Below are 21,711 nucleotides of genomic sequence, written 5' to 3'. Positions count from 1 at the left end.
AACAATTTTGCGACAAAGATGAACCTTTATTGATTGATCTGCAGCCATGACAAAATATCAGACAATCTCCATTGTCAACGACAGGCAGGAAAATAAAGATTAACACATAGCCTATGTTGTAGGCATAGGCATATAGGCTCATACATTTTTAAGTTGAAATAAAAAAATAAATAAAAAATGTGCCTCATAGGCTTTAGGCTGTCAATCACGCGCACAAACTTAAATTATACAACAACATATGTATGTCATCCCTATTTAAACAAAAATAAATTAAATAAATAATAATAATTGAATTATAATGAAAATAGACGGTCGCGACAAACAAAGCAGGCTGAATGGCCTTACATTGTAGCCAATCGGAGATGCGCTTCACTTGAAAGCGAGGCCAAATAATTAACACACAGTAGTATATCTCCAATAGAAGAAAAAAAACATAATAAACAACGCAATTGCCTTAATTCCTTTGCATTGTAGTGCGCCCAAACAACACGTAACCATCACAATTATTCAGCGGACCGAACTCAATATAGGTTAGACATGGGCTTATTTGGTATAGCCTAGGTAACGTAGACTAATTTGTTTAACATATCCAACCGTATGTCTACTTACTTTTTTTTTTTAGCACTATGCAGGAATAAAATGGTATCTACAGTGCCAGGATTCATGCAGGCGAGAGCGCCTGGCCTCTAAAATGCGCCCTGCTGCGCTGAAGGAGCGCTCACTTGCGGCACTTGTTGCTGGGACACATAGGATTCTCTTTATACATTTACTATGTATATATATTTCCGAATTGGTTTAACCGCCATCCGCCCAAATCTATTTAAAATGAATTTTTTTTCGTCATTCATCCGCCCGACCCGCGGATTACCCGCGGACACCGCGGGTGTGTCCGCAAACCCCGCATCTCTAATACACAGCAATACCATAACAATGCAATCCAATTCCAAAACCAAACCCGACCCAGCAACACTCAGAACTGCAATAAACAGAGCAACTGAGATGAGACACAAACACGACACAGAACAAACCAAAAGTAGTGAAACAAAAATTAATATTATCAACAACAAAATCAATATTAGTAACAATTTCAACATAGCAGTGATTAAAAATCCCTCATTGACATTATCATTAGACATTTACAAAAAAAAAAAAAGGAACAATAGTGTCACAGTGGCTTGCACTTGCATCGCATCTCATAAGCTTGACAACACACTGTGTCCAATATTTCCACAAAGATAAAATAAGTCATATTTTTGGTTAATTTAATAGTTAAAATAACATTATTGCAATCAGTTGATAAAACATTCTCCTTTACAATTATAAAAGCTTTATACAAAAATCTACTACTCTGCTTGCATGTCAGCAGACTGGGGTAGATCCTGCTGAAATCCTATGTATTGAATGAATAGAGAATCCTTTTGAATTTGGAAAAAATCGTTTTTGAATCGAGAATCGTGTTGAATTGAAAAAAAATCGATTTTGAATCGAATCGTGACCCCAAGAATCGATATTGAATCGAATCGTGGGACACCCAAAGATTCACAGCCCTACTTTATAGATATTGGCCTTCTTATACCTACATTTATTTTCACCGTGTGAAGAGGGACAGGTGACGCAGCTTGAGAAAAATAGAGAACATTTAATTATTCAAATTTTCTAAGTAATGTCTAAAGCCATGGTTTTTAACCTGGGTTCGATCGAACCCTGGGGGTTCGGTGAGTCGGGCTCAGGGGTTCGGTGGAGGTCAAGACACACCCGACTCATCGTGTAATCAAAGACTTCTCCCTATCGGCGTTTTACGGATACGGCAACAGCAGAAGTCAGACTGATTTGCAGGTGTGTAATTTGTTGTGAGTTTATGCACTGTGTTGGTTTTGTTGTTTGAACAAGGTGATGTTCATGCACGGTTCATTTTGTGCACCTGTAAAAAAAACATGGTAACACTTTAGTATGGGGAACATATTCACCATTAATTAGTTGCTTATTAACATGCAAATTAGTAACATATTGGCTTTTAACTAGTCATTATTAAGTACTTATTAAGTACTTATTCGGCATGGCCTTATTATAAGCCTAACCCTCTAACCGTAACCAAATAACTCTAAATTAAGTCTTTGTTACTTAGAATATGTCCCCCATACTAAAGTGTTACCAAAAACATATAACTTTGTCTTGAATTTGAAAAAACCCCAACATTTTATTTTTCACTAAAGAAGGGTTCGGTGAATGCGCATATGAAACTGGTGGGGTTCGGTACCTCCAACAAGGTTAAGAATCACTGGTCTAAAGCAAAATGAAAATATGTTTAAAATTGGGATGCATCGAAATGAGAATTCTTGGCCCACACTGAAGTTAATTATTACCCCAATTGTCTATGGATGTTCTTAGTATTCATGTCAGTTATTATTACCGTTGCAATTATGGCTATGACTGTTAAAGGTGCCATGTGTAGTAATGTGACCAGAAATGGTACTGCAATCACGGTCAAAATTCTGTAGTCCCCTCCCACTCTCCATGACTGAGGTTGCCAGATACGCAGCCGAATCCTACTCCAAGGAACTTCAAACGGCAATCGACGAGTCCTACGCTGTAGGTTTCTCTTGTTTATGCTTCTTGCAACATGGTTTACTAAGTAATTATGCCACATTTTACTGATGTCGATTAGCCAAACGTATTAGTAAAGTTACGCAGAAATGTTTTCGTCGGGAGTCGGGACAGATTGTTGGCATTACCCTGCTAAAATGTCTAGTTTGACCGCACGGAACACCATCAAAATAATTTTATATAATATTATATTATATATCGCATAGGCCTACTTTGATGGCAAGTCAAAGCCAACAGTAAAATTACCGCCACATTTTGTTCCGCATAACTCCATGTTGCATCCAACCTGACGCACTGCATTCTCTTCCATGTACGCACATCACCATCTTTCAGTGCAGAGTGCGATTCTATGAGCCAACCCACATTACGATAAAACCACGTTACGCATAAATCATATAGCCTTCTACCATGTCAATACACAAAGTAGAAAATCATCACATGTAATGCATTATATTGTGTCAAACAAATACCACCCCATATGTGCCTGATGCACATACAATACCAGAAACCGCAATTTGCCGTGGTAATGTTGGAACCCATTTCCTTAGTGTATCAGCATATTGAGAACGAAATAGGCACTGACACATTTGTCGAAATACATCGACATACAGGCTAACGGGCATATATTTCCCCCATTAGCCTATATGTCGATGTGTAATTGACCGGGCTAGTATGCTAAGCATTACACTAGTGTGATGGTGGTTCGCTCCTAAGCATTCGTTGCTCGAACATACTAGCTTTGTTAGACAAGGTCATACACTGTATTGGACAATATAGTTTACATATGAAATGTCCATTTCCATTTATTAAAAGTAATAAGAAAAAAGTAAATGCCTTACTTACCTATCAAGGAGGAAATTAGCAAATTTGGCGTCAGATGAAAAAATCTTCCCGTCTCCATCTTTCAAAGGCATCCCGATACAAATCCTCGTTTTGTTCCTGGCTTTGTCATGAATGAGTTGAGAATCGTAACGACACCTTTAAGATTTACTAAGGTCTGACATGTTTATACCAGTGGCAGTAGCTCGACGAAGGTGGCGGTGCGTAACTGGCAACCTGGATGTGACACACTCACTGACTTTCTAATTGGTCAAACGGTGGAGAGCGGGGCATCTAAATGAAAACAATAAGAATTCGGGACTGTAAATCTCATTTTGAAATGAGCATATCCCGGCTAAACTACTGTTATCAGTTATAGAGGTATTTGAAAAGAGCATGATTTATTAATGCCTTTTGACATATCAGGGCCATTTAATGATGACTTGACATGAAATGGCGCCTTTAACAAACCTCATTCAAATGAAGGCATTGTAATTTAACAAAATCAGTGGTCCTCAAACTTTTTGTTTTACCAAGTACCACCTTAAAAAACACTTGGCTCTCCAAGTACCAACATAATGACCAACTTGAAATTAAAGTAGTGTAGTAGACCTGAATTCTCATTGAAAACAAGGCAGAGGTTTTATTTAACAAAATCTTTTTAACCACTGTAATATTACACACAGTTTGAACAGTAACACTGTTTGAATATTTAATTGATTCTTTGGTGTATCACTAGATGGAGTGTGTGTATCACTAATGGTACACGTTGCACAGTTTGTGAATCACTGCACTAAATAAAGCTTATCATTCCAAGAATAAAACAACCATACAATTAGGGCTGGGCGATATGGCCATTTATTAATACCTCAATATTTTTAGGCCATGTCACGATACACGATATATATCGCGATATTTTGCCTTAGCCTTTGCCTTAACACTTGATGCATATAATCACAGCAGTATGATGATTCTATGTGTCTACATTAAAACATTCTTGTTCATACTTCATTAATATATGCTCATTTTAAACTTTCATGCAGAGAGGGAAATCACAACTAAGTCAATTTAGCAAAAGTGTATTTATTAAACAGTTATTAAAGGCCTACTGAAATTAATTTTTTTTATTTAAACGGGGATAGCATCTATGTGTCATACTTGATCATTTCGCGATATTGCCATATTTTTGCTGAAAGGATTTAGTAGAGAACATCGACGATAAAGTTCGCAACTTTTGATCGCTGATTAAAAAAAGCCTTGCCTGTACCGGAAGTAGCGTGACGTCACAGGCTGAAGGGCTCCTCACATTTCCCCATTGTTTACAATGCAGCGAGAGCGATTCGGACCGAGAAAGCGGCGATTACCCCATTAATTTGAGCGAGGATGAAAGATTCGTGGATGAGGAATATGAGAGTGAAGGACTAGAGTGCAGTGCAGGACGTATCTTTTTTCGCTCTGACCGTAACTTAGGTACAAGGGTTCATTGGATTCCACACTTTCTCCTTTTTCTATTGTGGATCACGGATTTGTATTTTAAACCACCTCGGACACTATATCCTCTTGAAAATGAGAGTCGAGAACGCAAAATGGACATTCACAGTGACTTTTATCTCCACGACAATACATCGGCGAAGCTCTTTAGCTACGGAGCTAACGTGATAGCATCGTGCTTAAATGCAGATAGAAACAAAAGAAATAAACCCGACTGGAAGGATAGACAGAAAATCAGCAATACTATTAAACCATGGACATGTAACTACACGGTTAATGCTTTCCAGACTGTCGAAGCTTAAAGGCCTACTGAAATGAATTTTTTTTATTTAAACGGGGATAGCAGATCTATTCTATGTGTCATACTTGATCATTTCGCGATATTGCCATATTTTTTGCTGAAAGGATTTAGTATAGAACAACGACGATAAAGATTGCAACTTTTGGTATCTGATAAAAAAAAAGGCTTGCCCCTACCGGAAGTAGCGTGACGTAGTTAATTGAACATATACGCAAAGTTCCCTATTGTTTACAATGATGGCCGCATGAAGTGAGAGAGATTCGGACCGAGAAAGCGACAATTTCCCCATTAATTTGAGCGAGGATGAAAGATTTGTGGATGAGTAAAGTGCAAGTGAAGGACTAGTGGGGAGTTGAAGCTATTCAGATAGGGAAGATGCTGTGAGAGCCGGGAGTGACCTGATATTCAGCTGGGAATGACTACAACAGTAAATAAACACAAGACATATATATACTCTATTAGCCACAACACAACCAGGCTTATATTTAATATGCCACAAATTAATCCTGCATAAAAACACCTACGTGTTTGTTATGCTAGCTCCTAGCTCCTCTGCTAGCTCCTAGCTTCATAGAACACGCCAATACAATTCAAACACCTGATCAACACACACAATCACTCAGCCCAAAAGACCGTTCACCTAACCCAAGGTTCATAAAGCTTATATATTTTTAAAAAGTTACGTACGTGACGCGCACATACGGTCAAGCTATCAAATGTTTAGCAGCCAAGGCTGCATACTCACGGTACCTGATATTCAGCTGGGAATGACTACAACAGTAAATAAACACAAGACATATATATACTCTATTAGCCACAACACAACCAGGCTTATATTTAATATGCCACAAATTAATCCTGCATAAAAACACCTACGTGTTTGTTATGCTAGCTCCTAGCTCCATAGAACACGCCAATACAATTCAAACACCTGATCAACACACACAATCACTCAGCCCAAAAGACCGTTCACCTAACCCAAGGTTCATAAAGCTCATATATTTTTAAAAAGTTACGTACGTGACGCGCACGTACGGTCAAGCTATCAAATGTTTAGCAGCCAAGGCTGCATACTCACGGTACCTGGTATTCAGCTGGGAATGACTAAAACAGTAAATAAACACAAGACATATATTTACTCTATTAGCCACAATACAACCAGGCTTATATTTAATATGACACAAATTAATCCTGCATAAAAACACCTACGTCTTTGTTATGCTAACTCCTAGCTCCTATGCTAGCTCTTAGCTCCATAGAACACGCCAATACAATTCAAACACCTGATCAACACACACAATCACTCAGCCCAAAAGACCGTTCACCTAACCCAAGGTTCATAAACCTTATATATTTAAAAAAAAGTTACGTACATACGCAAAAAAAAGTTGCGCACATACGGTCAAGCGATCAAATGTTTAGAAGCCAAAGCTGCATACTCACAGTAGCACGTCTGCGTCTTTGTCATCCAAATCAAAGTAATCCTGGTAAGAGTCTGTGTTGTCCCAGTTCTCTACAGGCGTCTGTGTATCGAAGTCAAAAGTCCTCCTGGTTAGAGTCTCTGTTATCCGAGTTCTTCCATCTTGACTGCATCTTTCGGGAATGTAAACAAAGAAGCGCCGGCTGTGTACTGTTGTTGCTGACTTCGTTCGAAAAATACGTCCATTTCGCACCGACAACTTTCTTCTTTGCTTGCTCAGCTTCTTTCTCCATAATGCAATGAACATGATTGCAACAGATTCACGAACACAGATGTCCAGAATACTGTGGAATTATGAAATGAAAACAGAGCTTTTTCGTATTGGCTTCAATGTGGAAGGCATACCCGTGTTCCCCGGGCTACGTCACGCGCATACGTCATCCTCAGAGGCGTTTCGAACCGGAAGTTTAGCGGCAAATTTAAAATGTCACTTTATAAGTTAACCCGGCCGTATTGGCATGTGTTATAATGTTAAGATTTCATCATTGATATATAAACTATCAGACTGCGTGGTCGGTAGTAGTGGGTTTCAGTAGGCCTTTAACAATGCTGTTGCTAACAACGCCATTGAAGCTAACTTAGCTACGGGACCTCGACAGAGCTATGCTAAAAACATTAGCTATCCACCTACGCCAGCCAGCCCTCATCTGCTCATCAACACCCGTGCTCACCTGCGTTCCAGCTATCGACGAAGCGACGAAGGACTTCACCCGATCATAGATGCGGTCGGCGGCCCGGAGACGGAAGAAGTCAAGGTGAGGTCGGCGGCTAGCGTCAGATAGCGCGTCTGCTATCCATCTCAAAGTCCTCCTGGTTGTGTTGATGTAGTCCGCCGCTAATACACCGATCCCACATACAGCTTTCTTCTTTGCAGTCTTCATTGTTCATTAAACAAATTGCATAAGATTCACCAACACAGATGTCCAGAATACTGTGGAATTATGTGGTGAAAACAGAGCTTTTTGTATTGGATCCAATGGGGTCCGAATACTTCCGTTCACTCCGTGACGTCACGCGCAAACGTCATCATACCGAGACGTTTTTAACCGGAAGTTTCGCAGGAAATTTAAAATTGCACTTTATAAGTTAACCCGGCCGTATTGGCATGTGTTGCAATGTTAAGATTTAATCATTGATATATAAACTATCAGACTGCGTGGTCGGTAGTAGTGGGTTTCAGTAGGCCTTTAAGCAGTGGCACAAACATTCATGTCATTTCCAAAACAGAAAATGCAAGATTGTCAAAGACATTTTAAAACAAGTTATTAGTGCACTTTTGTGCATGATGTCACTAAGATGACATATCAAAACAACACTAAATTAAAGTGCACTTTTTGTACAGAACGCCACTACAATAGTTAAAAACAAATAAAGTTCACTTTTGTGCATGATGTCACACAAGATATTTCAATAAGTGTCACATAAAAATGAGCTGCATATCAAATAGTATATGTCATACAGTGTGGATGTGGAAATGGTTGCTTCGGCATTTTGTGGGTGTGGCACCGAACGGAGTTGTTGACATGCGGAGTTTGAAGCACTCTTCATTCTCTAGCGCAGTGGTTCTCAACCTTTTTTCAGTGATGTAACCCCTTTGAACATTTTTTTAATTCAAGTACCCCCTAATCAGAGGAAAGCATTTTTGGTTGAAAAAAGGAGATAAAGAAGTAAATAACAGCACTCTGTCATCAGTTTCTGATTTATTAAATTGTATAACAGTGCAAAATATTGCTCATTTGTAGTGGTCTTTCTTGAACTATTTGGAAAAAAAGATACAAAAATAACTAAAAACTTGTTGAAAAATAAACAAGTGATTCAATTATAAATAAAGATTTCTACACATAGATGTAATCATCAACTTAAAGTGCCCTCTTTGGGGATTGTAATAGAGATCCATCTGGATTCATGAACTTAATTCTAAACATTTATTTTGTTGAAGTATTATTCAATAAATATATTTATAAAGGATTTTTGAATTGTTGCTATTTTTAGAGTATTTAAAAAAAATCTCACGTACCCCTTGGCATACCTTCAAGTACCCCCAGGGGTATGCGTACCCCCATTTGAAAACCACTGCTCTAGCGGGTGACTTTTCAAATGATGCTACAAATTAGCAGTGCTGCTACTTTTAGTAGCAACGCTTTTGCCGCATAATTGTTCAACATATTCCCGCTTGAAGCCAAACCACCGCCAGACGATGGATCCCGTGCTGTTTTTCTTAGGAATTCATTCTTCCTCCATTTGTTACCAGATTCGCACCTTCTCTCTCTCGTATTACCACCCGCACCACTCCGTTAGCATCACACCTAACGTTACCATGTCGCTACCTCTCTGCTTCGTGGGAGCATGTGACGTTGCACACGTGACGTATGTAAGAAGGTGCGGTTGTTTTAAGTCTCTGTGAGAAGGAGCGCATGCAGTTGAATGCCCGCAGCAAAAAGCAACTGCGTGAGAACATATACTCGAATATCACGATATAGTCATTTTCTATATCGCACAGAGACAAACCCGCGATATATCGATTATATCCATATATCGCCCAGCCCTACATACAATTATGAAAATACCTATTTACCACTGGTATTACAACAATTCATTACAACTAATAATTTACAAGCCAAATACTGAATGGCGCCACGGACCGAAATTGACGAGCTTAAGTATGTTTTCCTTTTTTTTGCGGTGTTAGTACTCGCTAGTAGAATAAGTAGAATCAACTCGATCACATAATCAGAACGGGAATCAGAATTGTTGGATTAAACCTGACATGGAGAACGACTTCACAGAAGATCCACCTCTTGATACTTCCAGTTCCACATCCTACATTTTACAGATTGCTCTCTGTCTGTGATATATTGTAGTCATCCACACAGCAGACATGTTGCATCCCAGTTGTCCAATCCCAGTCCCAGTTATTTTATTCTTCGTCTTGGTTTTCATTTGACTTTTGTTCCATATTCGCAAAGGCTAACACACAGACCTCTTAAAAGACTTCAATGCATTTTTTTGTATTTTTCCAGGAATCTTCTCGTTAACCTGGGGTTGTTTGCAGCTGGTGTTTGGGTGGCAAGAAATCTCTCTGATTTTGACTTGATGGCTCCACAGCCTGTCACATAACACTCTAACATCCTGGATGATGGTAAGTTTGCATTTGCAGTTGTAGTACAGGTGGTCCTCTTGTCTACCAACAAGTTTCATTCCTACGACTGCATTGTAAGTCGGAAGTAATTCTGTCTTCTAATTACTTCGAAAGTTGAAAGTACAGATGGGATTTATGGCTTTTTTAAAGGAGTTGGATCTTGAGGAGCCTTTTCTGTTTATATATATGTTTTTGGCTCGCATATAGATATACATATATACTCTAGGGTTGCACAGTATACCGGTACTAACAAAGTATCGCCTACTAATCAATTGAAATCGGTACTATACCACCTTTAAAAAGTACCGGTACTGTTCTTTCATTTAAGTGCCGCTTTATGACGGTGACTACAGAGCCGAGGCGCATGATGTTGTGTGTCAAAACGTGCATGCAAGTAATAACCTCTTGGAGAGGAAAAATGACAAAAAACTACAATTCTACTGGTACACGTACAACAGCGTATCTAGTTGATACTACTATGATTACATTCATATTTTTTATCATCACAAAATCTTTTTATTATTTTAATTTATATTAGGATGTACCCAAACAACAGAAGAATATGTGTTTATTACATTTTAACAGAATTGTAGATGGAACATGTTTTGACAAAATAATAGAATGAGAAATGACAATATGTTACTTCATCAGTACCCAAATTAGGAGCCTTTGTTTGCTTACTTACTAATAAAAGACAAGTTGTCTCATATGTTCAATATTTTATTCAAAGACAAAATTGTTCTTGGATTGCAAAAAGAAACATGTTTATTGGACTCTAAGACTCTTGTTAAAATGAAGCCAATAATGAAATTTTTTGTGGTCCCCTTTATTTAGAAAACTATCAAAGTATCAACATAAATTTTGGTACCAGTACAATCCTAGTGTGTGTGTATGTATATATACATATATATACATACATACAGTATATATATATAGTTTTTATCAAATAATCACCCGTGGCAGTAATAAGTTTAAATCAAATCAAAATATATACATTATATGATTACACCAATATAGACGCTATTGAGAATTATTTATTATAATCTAATTTTGCTTATTTCCACTATAGACATTCCACGAGATGATTCCATTTCCCTATTCTTTGACAGTAACGTCACTATGTAAAGTCACACTTTACCTTGCATGTCAGCACCCCCAGCGGATTGTACGATCCAAATGCAAAAAATTATTTGTTCCTTTTGTTCTCTTTTCCAGTTGCTAATATATTTTTCTTATTCCAAATACAGTGGCTAAAAGGCTACAGTAATTTCAGGTGCTTATTAAACTCCCCTAAGTTAACTGCCTACACATGAATAGACCCTTCTGAGACAACTCAATGATGTCATTACTCCTTCAATGAATTTAAAGCCGATAAAGCTTTTGAATCTGTTTCTCATTCTGATTCTGAGAGAGCAGCGTGGGAAATTTGCACAAAGAACAATTCTCAAACAAACAAATTACAACTGCGAATTGGATGTCATCATTGTTTGCGAACGTCACATCTCTCGTTGGAATATGGAGCTGGGTATGGTGTCCCAGCCGAGTACTGAGCGCTGAAATTACGAAGTTCGGAAATCGAGCCGGCCACAACCACAAAGGCCTATTCTTGCACTTGCCTTGTCTGAGTATAAAAATCTTCTGGAAAAATATGCAGTCCTTCTGCAACCTTCAAACAAGGTGGATCAAGAGGAAACACAAATACACTGTTAGCGATGTAGTACGCATGTACAACAAGAAAAAAGAGCATTTACCTACAGATAGATCCAACAATATAACGTATGCAACAAACACTCGTCAGAAATGGTTCTAATGGATATTATGGGGCTTTTATTATTGTTTACACTCATAGCAGCCATCTTTGAAAAACAACTTGGGTCTGGTGAGGACTTTCAGAGTAAAACAATTAAAATTTAACACAGCATTATAACTAAATAAACACTTAAATCAAGCACAGAGTATGTGAAAGATCCAGGAAATATAATTATAAGAAATAAATACAAAATTAAATGAAATCAGGCACAGAGTATGTGAAGGATCCATGAAATATAATAATTATAAGATTAAATACAAAATTAAATGAAAGCAAAGCCAATATACTTTCAGTCCTGCGGTTGTTTTGCACACTTAAAGGTGTGTTTCTGCTTAGTTTCATAGGATTACCATGTTTATCTGTCATTATGGTCGCGGTTTTAGAGCAGCGTAGACCAAGAATACAAACAATGTTGGTCGGCATTTTCCCAATTTCACCTAACTTTTCATTGACACACTGCCATCAGAACAAGTGACGTCCTTCCTCAATCACGTGCGCAACTAGTTCTATTTTTTGGTACGATTTTTTATTTTTTACAGGAGTGTAAGCAACCATGAAACATCAGAACGTAACACGAGGACCGCCTGTATGATGATGAAATGATTGGCACCTTTTATTGAAGTGTTTTGTTTCCGTAGGTGTCTTAAAGAAGAAAGAAGATGCATGATATTTGAAGACTTGTTTGTGGTTAATCCTAGTTTGAAATGTATCATCTTTCGTTATTGTTTTTTTTGTTTTTGCAATAAATCAAGTTCCTTTTGACTGTTAAGTATGTATATGCCCTGTAACACATAGAAAGAAGAATCCATTTAATCAAGCTATGCAGACTCAGGAGGTCTTTGTAGCTGCAGCTCGAAAATGTTTGTCCACCAAAAGGAAATGTCTGTCACTTTCTCAGAGTCTTGACGTGGCTGCTCAGCTCTCAGCTGTTGATCAGGCAGTGAAACCGGCGCTGCTCTATGACGCCAACAGTGCCAGTGCAGAGCAAGTGCATCAGTATTTGCGCTTGTGTCAGTCGTCTCAACTCGTGTCCGAATCGCTGGTCATATTGGACTTGAATGGTAACAGCCTCATTGTTAATCCACGTGTAGTCCGCTACAATCTGGCCCAGGTGCTTCAAAATGGCGGACCCGTGGTGATTGACGTCTGCCTCTCGCTGGAGAAACCCACTGTTGTTGATCCAGTCGGAGGAGGGCTGAAGAGCATCGCACAAGATCTGCTTGATCTTCTCAGAGGGTTAGACACAGCAGATAAAGTTCCATATGTGGCAGAAAGGTCAGATGAGTGGAACCTAAGCACGGTCTTTGGACTCTTACTGGGCTACCCCGTCACCTACTGGTTCGATCAGACAAAGAGCTTTGAGAACTGCCTCTCTATGACCCCCCTGATGGTGACCACAGTGCACGCAACATGGCGAGTAGATTCCACCAGCCACAAATGTTGCTTGTACTCGTTTAGCATCCCCACCGTCGTGCAGAATGAGATACAGTCAAATCTGGAGGACTGGAAGCTTGGCCTTCAAGAGCGATTCCAGAAGCAAAATGTCCTCAAAGACCTCACTGTTTGTCAGTCTGTAGTCACTTTACCTTCAGTCTGTTTGTGACTCATCATTACCTTGAATTCATGACTCCCAATAAAATGTCCAAGAAGCTCATTTTTTCTTTGTTTATTAATGCAACACTTCAGCTTTCGAGAAGGTTGAAAAAGGGTTGCCAAGCAACCACTGATCACAAGATAAGAAATAAAATATATTCATCATATTAATTTTACCAAACTGCTTTTTGGTGAATGGATGTATTTTAACTGGATATCCCAGAGGAAAGGGGCAACCAATGCAAAAGATGTATTTGTTTATGATAAAGAGCAGGGGTCTTCACCATTTACCAGGCCAAGGACCCTCAAGCTCATGAAGCTGGGACCCCATACTTGTATAAAATTGTTTTAAATTAAACTGGTCTTAATGGTACCTTGTTAATGTGCAATACTAAGATATTAAAGTTATACAGTATAGTTTCATTAATAGCTAACTAGTTGCTAAATAAAAATTAGTGTGCTAATCGCTAGCTGATAACTAGCACATGAATTGCTACCTGACAACTAACACGCTAATTGCAAATAGCACCAAATAGTGGACTTGATTTAAAGGAGTTCAACTCCATGCCGGATGCTCTGATGTTCAGCAACATTTACACTATATTTGGTGGACCTTGTCAGAAAATAAAGTTTCCATTATTTTGGAGCCCTGATGTGTAAGAGCAAGAAAAGCACACATATACTTAGTTTACATAATTAAAACTTTTAAGTCATTTAACTATTTGGGTTGCACATACAGTACAGAGATATTGCTACACACAGTACTTTAGGAACCCACTGTAAGATAATAGTAATCAATGTATTAACAGCGTTGTGGCCACAACATTAGGTACACCCGCAATAATTCTGCGTAACATCGGTAGGGGTTTCTTGTCAAACAGAGTAAACATAAACAACTCATAATGCTGTGCTGTTGTAATAACTCTCAAAACTTGACGTATGATCTTTATACAGGCATACTATGCGTACTGGCCATGTTTCTAAATAATGTGGTGGACCACAAACAATAATGTAGTAGACTCCTTTAAATGAGCACATTAACACCTATCCCCTACAGCAGGGGTGTCCAAACTTTTTCCACTGAGGGCCGCACACGGAAAAATTAAAGCATGTGGGGGCCATTTTGATATTTTTCATTTTCAAACCATAACAAAATATATGGATTTTTTATTTATTTTACCTTTAGGGGTCCCGGGGACCATAAAGGGTCTCAGTCATTAAAATGTTAAAAATAAGTCAGATTATTATTTTTTTTAAATTATTTAACGCATACAGTAAATATCTATATCAACTTCAAGTTGATATAAAGTAATACAAATTTAAAAAAATGTTTTATGGCTTTTTTGTCAAAAACAACTTAGTTTTTTATAGTAAAACTGAAATATGTAGTATTTAGTCATTAGAGCCCTAAAAGATCAATAATGCAGAACACCATTGATATTAATTATTTCATATTTTTGAGTAATCACAGTGAAAAGATAAATAAAAAAATCACTAAATATATTTGGGATCCAAAAGGTGCCCCACTCATAAAGTGATACATTTTTATTAGGTTTTTCTTTTACTTTCGACACTTAAGTTACGAGATCAACTTCAGATATATCTGTCGATTTTATGCTGGAACAATTATTTTGTTTGTTTTATGCGCTTTTGTCAAATGGTAAATGGGTTATACTTGTATAGCGCTTTTATACCTTCAAGGTACTCAAAGCGCTTTGACAGTATTTCCACATTCACCCATTCACACACACATTCACACACTGATTGAGGGAGCTGGCATGCAAGGCGCTAACCAGCAGCCATCAGGAGCAAGGGTGAAGTGTCTTGCCCAAGGACACAACGGACGTGACTAGGATGGTAGAAGGTGGGGATTGAACCCCAGTAACCAGCAACCCTCCGATTGCTGGCACGGCCACTCTACCAACTTCGCCACGCCGTCCAAAGAAAACTTTGATATTTTTATATGGCTACTACACAATATATGCAATATTTACCACAAAAAACATATTAAAGTGAAATATTTGAAGTAATTGGAGCCCTGAAAATAATTCATTATAACATGGATTTTTTGTCATTATTTTTTTTTTTTGAGCAATGGCAAAAAAAGAAAAATAAAGAAAGACAAAAGAAAAAAAAACAGCCTGCATGGCAGCTTTTGTGTCAACATTGCAACTTTTTCTCGTTAGATTTCAACTCATTGCACTTTTTTTAATGTTCTTTTTTATTTTTACAATAGTATTTCCAGAATGTGTGGCGGGCCGGTAAACAATTATCTGCGGGCCGCACTTTGGACACCTCGCCCTACAGTAATTATATTCTTACATAAGTACTGAAAGGGACAAGCGGTAGAAAATGGATGTATGGATGGAGTACATCCATCCTTCCATCCATTTTCTACCTCTTGTCCCGTTTGGGGTCGCGGGGGGTGCTGGAGCCTATCTCAGCTGCATTCGGGCGGAAGGTGGGGTACACCCTGGACAAGTCGCCACCTCCTCACAGGGCCAACACAGATAGACAGACAACATTCACACTCACATTCACACACAAGGGCCAATTTAGTGTTGCCAATCAACCTATCCCCAGGTGCATGTCTTTGGAGGTGGGAGGAAGCCATGCAGTCACGGGGGAGAACATGCAAACTCCACACAGAAAGATCTCGAGCCCGGGATTGAACCCAGGACTACTCAGGACCTTCGTATTGTGAAGCACATGCACTAACCCCTGTTCTACCGTGCTGCCCGGATGGAGTACAATTTTTTGTATTTAGTTTGTACTACTTTTCTACCCACCTCTAGTGTGTGGCTCTCCCTTGAAAAAGTTTGGACCCCCCTACTATATGATGCAGGTGTAGCTAATGCTGCATGCTGGTGTTGTAGATGAGGTAGTTTAGCGTTTGAAGACAGTGTGTCCATGCTTCATGTCCATTACCATCAGAGAGGTCGAATGGTCGACAGCACTTCCCCACACCGTCCTCTCACCTTCATCTCGGCCAAGTGGTCTGCTCTGGTGGGCCCGATGTTCACGATGGCAACCGGCATTTTCTTATCGCTGGCTGCGAGTAAAAATCTGTATCCCGAGTAGACCTAATGAAGACCACACATGAATCACCAGAAAAAAGTACATCGAGTTCTTCCTGCATGAGTGACACTCACTTGTAGTGACGACCCGATGACGAGCACCGCATCCGACTCGGCTAATTTGTCGTGTACAAACTGCACTGTGGCTTTGTTCACCCCGTCGCCAAAGAAGGTCACCTCAGGCTTCAGTATTCCTCCACAGACCTCGCAGGGGGGAACTCTGAATTGTAGCGCCTGCTCGTCCTCAAGGAAGACGTCCCCGTCTGGAGCAGCTGCCCCGGCTTGAGCCCTCCAGTCCGGGTTCAGCGCTACGAATCGTCTCTGGAGCTCCTCTCTGGCCGAGATGTCGCCACAGCCCAAACACACAACCCTAAGGAACACATCATCTCAGCTGACCAATAGCGGCCATAACACTCTACAAAGTTAAAGGCCTACTGAAAGCCACTACTACCGACCACGCAGTCTGATAGTCAATGATGAAATCTTAACATTGCAACACATGCCAATACGGCCGGGTTAACTTATAAAGTGCAATTTTAAATTTCCCGCTAAACTTCCGGTTCGAAACGCCTCTGAGGGTTGACGTATGCGCGTGACGTCAATCATTGAAACGGAAGTATTCGGACACCATTGAAGTCAATACGAAATAGCTCTGTTTTCATCTCATTATTCCACAGTATTCTGGACATCTGTGTTGGTGAATCTGTTGCAATTTGTTCATTGCATTATGGAGAAAGAAGCTGAGCAAGCAAAGAAGAAAGTTGTCGGTGCGAAGTGTCTATTTTGCGAGGGAAGTCAGCAACAACACGTACACAGCCGGCGCTTCTTTGTTTACATTCCCAAAAGATGCAGTCAAGATGGAAGAACTCGGACAACAGAGACTCTTACCAGGAGGACTTTGATTTGGATACACAGTTGCGATAACGTGAGTACACAGCTGTGCTTCCAAACATTTGATCGCTTGCTATAACTAGCTCGAGCTAGTAGCTAGGAGCTAGGAGCTAGCATTAGGATTAATTTGTGGCATATTAAATATAAGCCTGGTTGTGTTGTGGCTAATAGAGTATATATATGTCTTGTGTTTATTTACTGTTGTAGTCATTCCCAGCTGAATATCAGGTCCCACCCGCGAGCTTCCAAACATTTGATTGCTTGCCAGTACGTGCGTGTCATGTACGTAACTTTGATTAAATATATAAGCTTTATGAACCTTGGGTTAGGTGAACGGTTGTTTGGGCTGAGTGAGTGTGTGTGTTGTGCAGGTGTTTGAATTGTATTGGCGGGTTATATATACAGGATCCCGTCCATATTACCCGCTCGAGCTATAACTAGCTCGAGCTAGTAGCTAGGAGCTAGCATAACAAACACCTAGGTGTTTTTATGCGGGATTAATTTGTGGCATATTAAATATAAGCCTGGTTGTGTTGTGGCTAATAGAGTATATATATGTCTTGTGTTTATTTACTGTTGTAGTCATTTCCAGCTGAATATCAGGTCACCCCCGGCTCTCACAGCATCTTCCACTCCGCACTAGTCCTTCACTTGCACTTTCTTCATTTAAAAATATTTAATCCTCGCTCAAATTAATGGGGAAATCGTCGCTTTCTCAGTCCGAATCTCTCTCACTTCATGCGGCCATCATTGTAAACAATAGGGAACTTTGCGTATATGTTCAATTGACTACGTCACGCTACTTCCGGTAGGGGCAAGCCTTTTTTTATCAGATACCAAAAGTTGCGATCTTTATCGTCGTTGTTCTATACTAAATCCTTTCAGCAAAAATATGGCAATATCGCGAAATGATCAAGTATGACACATAGAATAGATCTGCTATCCCCGTTTAAATAAAAAAAATTCATTTCAGTAGGCCTTTAAGAGGTTTTGTACTGGAACTGTGGAAAAAATAACCTCTCACATTTCATCTAGAATTGTATTATACATACATGTATTATATTATAACGCAGGGGTCCCCAAACTTTTTGACTCGGGCCACATTGGGTTAAAACAATTTGGCGCGTTTTCTTCATTTTCATGACTATTTACATTGTAGATTATCACTGAAGGTTTAAAGACTATGACACCTGTGAAGTGAAAACCCTTTCAGGTGACTACCTCTTGAAGCTCATTGAGAGAATGCCAAGAGTGTGTAAAACAGTAATCAGAGCAAAGGGTGGCTATTTTGAAGAAACTGGAATATAAAACATGTTTTCAGAATAAAAACTTCCCAAGTTAGGCCATAATTTGGGGACCCCTGCCCCAATGGGACAATACTATAAAATATAAACTTGGATGCACTTTAGAGTAGTCAGTGTATAGCTTGTACAGCAGTATGGAGTTACTAGCCATTGCAAACAAGTCAACACACAAACATTATTGTCTAACTAACTGGCAACACAAGCAAGTAATAAGATCATTTTGCCTACAGGCACGATGGCGGTGACATCATGATCTGAGGCTGAATAAATAGAGGTGGGGGAAACAATCGATTATTAGATGCATCGCAATTCGGACATGGACGATTATAGAATAGATTAGTAAGCATCAATAATTGATTTGTTTATTGTAAATAATGTAATGCAGACTGCCACGAGCCACCTCACCTGATTCCAGCTCCTTTATCGGGCACTTATGATCCAATTTTGCACAACATTTTCATTCATTTAATAAATGTGGGAATTAATTTAACGGTTTCTTATTCCAAATGAATTGGGGTTTTTTTAAGTTGCAAGTGATAAACGCTTATTCAGAGAAACAAAAACAAAGGTAAAAGTGCATCAATATACATAAACTAGTGGTTGGAGTGTCCGCCCTGAGATCGGTAGGTTGGAGTTCAAATCCCAGCCGAGTCATACCAAAGACTATAAAAATGGGACCCATAACCTCCCTGCTTGGCACTCAGCAACAAAGGGTTGGAGTTGGGGGTTAAATCACCAAAATGATTCCCGGGCGCGGCGCCGCTGCTGCCCACTTTAATCTTAATCTTAAATTAAAGATGCATCAATCGAATCGTAGCTCCTGAATCGTATATGGAATCGTGAGGTGGCCAAAGATTCCCACCTCTACTGCTGGGGCTTGTGCTTCATGAGAGGGAAACATGAATTCCAGCTGTGATCAATTCCATGCTTAAGAGGATTTAGTGGGTGCTAGGTAACGATTGTGCCAACACTGAATATTATATTAACCACACAATTAGTGAGCTCAACTATTGTGTTGACTTATTTCCAGAAGATAGTAAATCTATACTGCTTTCCAAGCTGCACACTGACTACTCTTAGTGACGCCCAAGTAAAATTTCTTTAGTATTGTACCTTTGTCGCAGGTGATGCTTGGTCACCTGTGGGCACATCCGTGGAGCTCAGTGAGCCTTTCCTGGCCTGCCTTTGAATGAAGAGCGTCCACATTCTGGGTGACCAACCAGTGCAGTTTCCCCTGCTCCTCCCAGTGCCGCAGAGCCTTGTGCGCCCTGTTGGGCTGATGGGAAGAGAACTGCGGCCACCCCAGGAAGTTCCTCGCCCAGTAGCGCTGACGGGACGAAGCGCTGCGGACGAACTCCGCATGTTGCATCGGCCGCCGGTCAGTGCGGGCGTACAGGCCCACGCCTTCCGAGCGGTAATCTGGGATGCCGGACTCCGTGGAGAGACCGGCGCCGCTGATGGCAAACAGGCGTGAGGTGCGGGAGACGAAGTCCTGGAGCAGCTGCAGGGAATGTGAGTCTATAGAGCTGCAGGCAGGGACAAACATCCCTGCAGGGGCTGAAGATGCCCGCCTTGAAGATGCTGAGTGCACTGCGCTGACCGTGCAGAGCAGTCTCATCTGTATCAGATTGGGCACATAAGAATTATAAAGCCACTTTATTAGGTACACATGCACAGTGCACCAATGATGATTGATATTGTCATGTATTGACACACAGCTATAACAATGTTTATTGTTGTAACCTTGTACTAGGGTTGTACGGTCTACCGGTATTAGTATAGTAACGCGATACTAATGAATCATATTCGGAACTATACCGCCTCACCGGCGTCACAATGTAAACAAACGCCATTGGTGGCTCTACACCTAACATCCACTGTAATGATATCAAGTGTAGTAGCATATTTAGTCGATACTACTATAATTACGTCGATATATTTTGGCATCACAACATCTTCTTTTGTTTTTTAAAATCTATATTATGTTTATAAACTCAGGAAATACAGTATGTCCCTAAACACATGAGGACTTTGAATATGACCAATGTATGATCCTGTAACGATTTGGTATCGGATTGCAGTATAAATTTGTGGTGTCATCCAAAACTAATGTAAAGTATCAAACAACAGAAGAATAAGTGATTATTACATTTTAACAGAAGTGTAGATAGAACATGTTAAAAGAGAAAGTAAGCAGATATTAACAGAAAATAAACAAGTAGATTAATAATTCATTTTCTACCACTTGCCCTTAATAATTTTGACAAATAATAGAATAGAAAATGACACAATATGTTACTGCATACGTCAGCAGCTAAATTAAAAACATTTGTTTGCTTACTAACTAATAAAAGACAAGTTGTCACATATGTTCCGGACGGCGTGGCGAAGTTGGGAGAGTGGCCGTGCCAGCAGTCTGAGGGTTACTGTTTCAATCCCCACCTTCTACCATCCTATAGTCACGTCCGTTGTGTCCTTGAGCAAGACACTCACCCTTGCGTGAATGTGTGTGTGAATGGGTGAATGTGGAAAATAGTGTCAAGGCGCTTTCAGTTCCTTAGAAAGGTAGAAAAGCGCTATACAAGTACAACCCATTTACCATTCACTATTTTATTTAAGGACAAACTTGCAATAAGAAACATATGTTTGATGTCCCCGAAGACTTTTTGTTCAAATAAAGCCAATAATGCAATTTTTGGTGGTCCCCTTTATTTAGAAAAGTACCGAAAAGTATCGAAATAATTTTGGTACCGGTACCAAAATATTGGTATCGGGACAACACTACCTTGTACTGAGATCCGTTTTAAATGTATCAACGCCGTGGGTTGTACCTAATGAAATATACACTGTGCACACATACATTAACAATCATGTTACAATAAATGTGTCACATGGCTTGTCTTATTTTCATTGTTGTGTTCTGACCTACATTTATTAGCGTCATTTTAATATTATATACATAATTGGTGTATGCTAGAAGAACAACAAACACAAAAAATGTTGGCGAGCTAAATAGAATGGTTATTAGCAAATAAGCTAACTTTAAATAGACACGACAGAGAGCTACAATACCTTGTTACTGTACAGAAGGCTTCAGCAGGAGAATGTATTCAAAATGCCTCACAATGAACCTGCTGGAGTGTGTTAGTCGTTAGTTTAGTAACTTGTCGAACTATTTCGTGGTTGTCAAATGACATTGAAG

General features: G+C 39.5%; 3 protein-coding genes across 3 annotated transcripts in view; 2 read left to right on the top strand and 1 right to left on the bottom strand.

Annotated features, from left to right (window-relative positions):
* tomm6 (translocase of outer mitochondrial membrane 6 homolog (yeast)) overlaps window positions 1-12,407 on the top strand; it is a 13,641-nt gene extending 1,234 nt beyond the window's left edge. The window contains exons 2-3 of the mRNA XM_062051667.1: window positions 9,716-9,834; window positions 12,283-12,407. Coding sequence (XP_061907651.1) covers window positions 9,716-9,812 — 97 coding nt within the window. The 3' untranslated portion in view covers window positions 9,813-9,834; window positions 12,283-12,407. The remainder of the gene's footprint in view (window positions 1-9,715; window positions 9,835-12,282) is intronic.
* On the bottom strand, window positions 10,849-21,711 carry sirt4 (sirtuin 4). Its single transcript, XM_062051629.1, has 4 exons — window positions 21,582-21,711; window positions 19,649-20,127; window positions 16,390-16,684; window positions 10,849-16,320 (listed from the first exon to the last, which is right to left on the bottom strand). The coding sequence occupies exons 2-4, from the start codon at window positions 20,125-20,127 to the stop codon at window positions 16,168-16,170; spliced, it is 927 nt and encodes a 308-aa protein (XP_061907613.1). The 5' UTR covers window positions 21,582-21,711; the 3' UTR covers window positions 10,849-16,167.
* lg01h1orf74 (linkage group 01 C1orf74 homolog) lies at window positions 12,456-13,315 on the top strand. Its single transcript, XM_062051642.1, has one exon. The coding sequence runs from the start codon at window positions 12,465-12,467 to the stop codon at window positions 13,245-13,247; it is 783 nt and encodes a 260-aa protein (XP_061907626.1). The 5' UTR covers window positions 12,456-12,464; the 3' UTR covers window positions 13,248-13,315.

This window comes from Entelurus aequoreus, linkage group LG01 (genome assembly GCF_033978785.1).
Source record: "Entelurus aequoreus isolate RoL-2023_Sb linkage group LG01, RoL_Eaeq_v1.1, whole genome shotgun sequence".
NCBI classification, from domain to species: domain Eukaryota; kingdom Metazoa; phylum Chordata; class Actinopteri; order Syngnathiformes; family Syngnathidae; genus Entelurus; species Entelurus aequoreus.
This window is presented reverse-complemented; position numbering and strand designations above follow the sequence as displayed.

Coding starts and splice junctions, on each gene's coding strand:
- lg01h1orf74 (XM_062051642.1), top strand. CDS start 12,465: ATGCAGACTCAGGAGGTCTTTGTAGCTGCAGCTCGAAAATGTTTGTCC.
- sirt4 (XM_062051629.1), bottom strand. CDS start 20,127: ATGAGACTGCTCTGCACGGTCAGCGCAGTGCACTCAGCATCTTCAAGG. Junction 16,685..19,648: donor CTCCACGGATGTGCCCACAG/GTGACCAAGCAT, acceptor TGTGTTCCTTAG/GGTTGTGTGTTTGGGCTGTG. Junction 16,321..16,389: donor TCATCGGGTCGTCACTACAA/GTGAGTGTCACT, acceptor GGTCTTCATTAG/GTCTACTCGGGATACAGATT.